Source organism: Rutidosis leptorrhynchoides, unplaced genomic scaffold (genome assembly GCF_046630445.1).
Source record: "Rutidosis leptorrhynchoides isolate AG116_Rl617_1_P2 unplaced genomic scaffold, CSIRO_AGI_Rlap_v1 contig324, whole genome shotgun sequence".
In the NCBI taxonomy this organism is placed as follows: Eukaryota; Viridiplantae; Streptophyta; class Magnoliopsida; order Asterales; family Asteraceae; genus Rutidosis; species Rutidosis leptorrhynchoides.
In genome coordinates, this window is record NW_027266565.1 from 64,906 (window position 1) to 70,234 (window position 5,329).

General features: G+C 35.5%; 1 protein-coding gene across 1 annotated transcript; it reads left to right on the forward strand.

The window, feature by feature from the left end:
* Positions 1–1,090: 1,090 nt before the first annotated feature.
* On the forward strand, positions 1,091–2,485 carry LOC139882905 (uncharacterized). The gene is made up of 4 exons (XM_071867155.1): positions 1,091–1,243; positions 1,345–1,450; positions 2,145–2,293; positions 2,390–2,485. The coding sequence occupies exons 1-4, from the start codon at positions 1,091–1,093 to the stop codon at positions 2,483–2,485; spliced, it is 504 nt and encodes a 167-aa protein (XP_071723256.1).
* Positions 2,486–5,329: the final 2,844 nt, after the last annotated feature.

Genomic DNA, 5,329 nt, shown 5'->3' on the forward strand with positions numbered 1-5,329 from the left:
TCTTTGTCCGATGTCAAATATTATTTGCCACATGCAAATATTTGATCGATTAATACGTACTTACTAGTGATTACACGTTGTAGTACGTCATAGGTTGTTGGCTTTTTGTGAAACCGGACTCCCACAACTTGGGAAGAGATTGAATTATGATCACTCGTATTATCTTATATATGAACTAAGTAATGTTTAACAATGTAATTCATTCCTTAATTAATGAGCAAATACTCCATCCGTCTGTTAATACATGTTTATTTAACTTTTTTAATACATTCAATAATAGATGTATATATTCATTAATATTAATTAAATATATTTTTTTTTGAATATACAAAGAAAAGCTAAAAACAACAGACGGAAGAAATAGTACATAGAACATCTCCGGTGAATAATTCCAAGTACTTTTTATTTTTTTCCTTTCGAAATGAAAAGAAAATTGCCAGGATTGACGAGCTTCATTGAACACATTCAATTTCTGATAAAATCAATTTTGTTTGTGTCTTGGAGAGGGTGCATGGATATGTCGATGGAAATGATTTAGATTATATCTATGTAGTTTATGTGTGATTGGTGTTGTATTGGTTACGAAACCAATGTTATGATATTGTATCATTAAATTAAATTCATGTCTAGAAAGGGATTTATCACTTATTCTTTTGTCTTTCTCAACTTATATATCGATCGATCGATCAAGATAACCTTAATTAGAGAGAAACTTAATTATAGGGATTACATAACACGACTCGTGTTCTAATTACATGAAGACTGAACACATCATGTGCTAAATAGACATAGACCATACATAGATCGATCTGATCAGACTCGGATTGAACAATATATATGGGCTTAGCCCAAGCCCAGCCCATATAACATTTTGTCTGTATGAGGACATAAACGTAATAACGTATTGATGGAAAGAATGAAGTGGAGTGTGTATGACAATTGAAGATCGAATCGTCTGCTTCCTTCCTACACTATCGATTTGCCAAAGTCAGCGATTGATTCTCTCCTTCCCTACCAAATTTGAAGATTCATAAAAACCCCACTTCAGATTTGCAGAGAGTGAGTGCTTGGGAAGTGAAAATAAAAAAAAATGGCGAACATAGTTGAGGAGCTTCGATCTGCAATGGAGGAACATGTAAACCAAATGGCGGATCTCGTCCAAGGTCTATCTTCCGAGCTCAAAACAGGATTCAAACCCGCCATTGATAACTTTCTCGGCTTCTTTCACGCCATTGACTGGAAGGTTCTCTTATTATATATCATTATTATAATACACTCTCTTTCTCTTATAGTGGAGTATTTTGTTAAGATCTGAATTTGACATTTTTCGTTAAAATTGAACAGGAACCTTGGTTAATTAGCCTGGTTGTATTTCATGTGATCGTGCTCATTACTGCTATAGTTTCGCGGAAGAATACTAATTTTCAGATGTTCTTGTTCCTCTTCGCATGTAAGTAAGCAGTTGTTTATTTCTTGTTTGTATTGATTTTTAACATTTTCAGTCATTGTTCGTGTATTTCTCAAAGCAATGCCGTTAGTCTATTGGATTCTTAAGTTCTCGAGTATTGGCGTCACAGTTAAAGTTTAGGATTGTACTCTTCTCTTACTCTTAGAGATAATGTCTGAGTCATGTAGTAAGCCATTTTATTTTTTATGACTTGTCTATTTGGAATGAATGACCATTTCATAAGAGACTAGAAATGTAGTTCCAGTCGTAATCTACTCCGATGTGACTTTCCTGTGTTGGAGTTCTCAGTTTAAAAGACACTTTTTCCTTACCACTTTAACATGAATAAACAAGTCATACAGTGTGAGTCTGAGTGTGATGAATTGATTTTGTTGTTATCTGAGGACTAGAAAATTTGCAGCTTAAAGTATAACCTGGTTGTATTGTTTTTTAATACATTTAAATTCTCAATTGCGTATGACACTCGCAAGAAAGCTTTTACCTGAACCATTAATTGGTGGAAACTTTGATATTCAGATTGTAAAAATTAAACCTTTTACATTTCATTTGCCTTTTCTGGACTGCTGATTACTGATCTGGACCTTAATACATGGGTTTATTTGTAGCTCCCTTTTATTCTGATGATGTCTATCATAAAATACCTTCTGTAGCATGATAGGGAATTTGTGTCTTGTAGTGTTGGGCGTATATTTTGCTGAGACGCTGAATAAGGTCCTGGGCAACAACTGGAAGAACTTTTCAACTCAGAATTACTTTGACCCACATGGAGTTTTTCTCTCTGTACTCTGGTCTGGGCCTCTTCTTATCATTTCGATTGTCATCTTGGTGAGTGTTTGATATTGCTATGTACCCTACTTTTTATCAGCTGAACATTTTAATGGTTACCAACTCGATTTTTTCTCCATTGATTTTGTTTTGTAGTTGAATACCATGTTTTCCTTGTGCTACCTTATTGTTCGTTGGAAAAGAGCTGAGCTCAGACATCGTGCTAGGCTTTCTCAAAAGAAGGACGAATGAGATCTTTCCCTTTGCTAATGTTTTGGAAGAAGGAAGAAAAAACACCCAAGATAGGTTTTCTTGTCCTGTGTCAAGACACTTCTCATTAGTTTTCTCATTAGCTTCGATCAGTTTTGAATGTCACTACTTTTTGGCAGAGGAGTGTAGCCTAATTTTATTTTTTCTCTAAGTTTAGTGTTGCTTTATAGTAGCATTTTATAGTTCGTTCGCCTGTTGTATCTTGCACTCATCACACATTTTCATGAGATTTAACAAATCTGTGCCAAATTTTCTGTAAGTTGACGAAATCAATTGTCTTCTGTAATGTCTTCAAGGTTAACTTGATCGCTCTGATCAGTCTTCAAGGTTAACTTGATCGATCTGATCAGAGCGAATTCGAGAGTAATCATCTCGAATTCAAATTCTGTTGGTTTGGGCTCAAAAGAAAGAAGGTTCTCATTTCAATTGCATTAAAAATGTACGAAAAATATCAAGCTCAAACTTTTATTGATTAGTAATCACTATGATCACAGCATTAGCAGTGAAGTAACAAATTCCGATGACAGTTACCTTTCCTAAAGTAAGATATCATAATGCTGAATCTCTTGCCTAATATCATCAGACAAGTTCATCATTTACAACTAAAGCAGAGAACTAACAAACTAAGTCCTAAATGTGACGATGGAATGACGAGCAGCATCCCATGATTTTTGAGCACATTGTCAAAAGTTGTAGTCCGTATCATACAAGCATAAACTTAGAAATTATTGGAAGAAGGAGACGTGAGGCTTTGCTAATGAGAAGCCACCCACAGAATTACTATCATCTAGTAAAACCAAGCTCTCTTCGAACACTCTTATCATCATCGCATCCCCGGAAAGTGTCACAAACTCCTTTTCTTTACAATCAGGATCAACTGAACAGGCCTTTAGTTGCATTGGCAGTCGATTGGGGTATAAGCGTGCTTTCCGCAAAATCTCCTCTTTAAGCCTAAGCCCCAGTATATATAGACAAGTTAGCCTGTAAGGGCGAGAAAGCAACGACTCTACTTGTTCAGAACTAAATTCCTATATCTTGGTCCACGACTCCATATGAGCATATTCTTTCATCATCCATACTTCTAAAGTACTAGTATTTTGTACGCAGTTTCCATAGCTATATACACTACCATCACTGTAACAAACTGCAATCGAAGTCTGCTTATATAATGTTAGCTGAATCGAATTTGACTCTTCCTGAGTAGAGCAGCCACCATTCTCGAGTCGACTCGAGACGATGCAAGGGAGGTTAGGGAGCCTATGTTGGCCACGGTTCAGTCCAGATCGGTTCTGGTATACAACTGAGTCACGGCTTGATATTTGATGAACCGAATCGGGTTTTCTATAATGATTTTAGATTTGCTTGGAAATGAAATGACATTCAATTCAAGACTCGTCAATTTCAGCAGAAGAGCTTTTTCTTTTTTTTAATATATATAATTGAACTACTAATTCGTTAATTAGTTCAGATAATCTACATTCGACCTCTGAAATTTAAGTAGAAGAGAACATTAATTTGACGCATTTAAATAAAGAAAGAAAATCTAATTTTACTAATTAAATGCGTTTTCTATTCACTACAAGATATATAAAAGGTTATGAACTTCTTAGTTAATAGTACAGCATATAATAAAGGAAATGCAGTTAATTGAGTTGGTGGCGTGTCATTCTCTAATTCTAATTAAGTCCAATATTCTTATTCTAGTATATATATAAGTTACCTCACATACAGAACAGAACAAAGGGAAAGGACAAATAATTTAACATTTTCTAGTCTACACAGGTCAAGTCTCATTTTTTTGGTCTGTTTATGGACATGCAGCAAAAAAGAAAGCAATTTTTAAATTCAAATCAGTGCATGGTAGGGCCATTGAGAGGCTTGGTCTTGGTTTTCTTTATGAGAGGGAGGCGTGTAGGGTTTTTTGAACTTTTTAAGAGTGATTTGAACGTCAAAACAGTGGCCTGAGGATAAATTTACCAAGTAAAAAAACATTAAAGGGGATCTATACGAGAAAATGAAACTTTGAGGAAGAAATTAAAAGACATTATCGTTTGCACATGTCTAACTTGTTAAGTTATGCAACTCATGTTATACCAAATTTCGGAATCTCAAAACCGTGATTTTGGGGGTCGATATGGGCAGCCATTCCTATAGAGTCGATCTTTTGACCAACTACATTCTCTTTTGGAAAAACAATTCCAAAGTGAAATAATCATTTTCTCGACATGTCGTTTACGGTAATGATAAACAAACTCACCCAAAATCGAATTCATCAGGCAAATCGTAAGCGGATTGCGTCAAACCGTTTATCTTGACAATTTTTTTCTCTATAAATCCAATTTTAGGTGAGTTCAAAAATCATACCTCGATCATGTCAGTGTGAGAGAGTACGTTTATTTTTCAGCATAAGATCGCTATCTCCTCGAAACAAACAGTAAATAAAGGCAAGAAATAGGATGATGAACAACTACCTATATACACTAACTAGTCTATGTAATGTAATGTAAGACTTTTTAAAGACGGGGTCCCCATGCCTACTTAAAAGCGAGTATAGAAGTACTGTAGTAATATACCTCAAGAGGACTTAATTGATAAATGATTTGAAGCTGGAATTGTTGCTTAACAATGGTGAGGTGGCGAGGCGTGATAAATCGACAGTGATTCGGTCCGACAACTTTTAGCGGAGAGCACGGCGGCAACGGCTGTAGCCATCGGTGCCTCCCCGGCTTGCCAGATACTTGGAACCATCTCTTATACGCTTCTCTTTTCAGCTGATCAATGGATTGGATTATTTAGTCTAGGTTTTGATTCAAAGTTAATAGATGG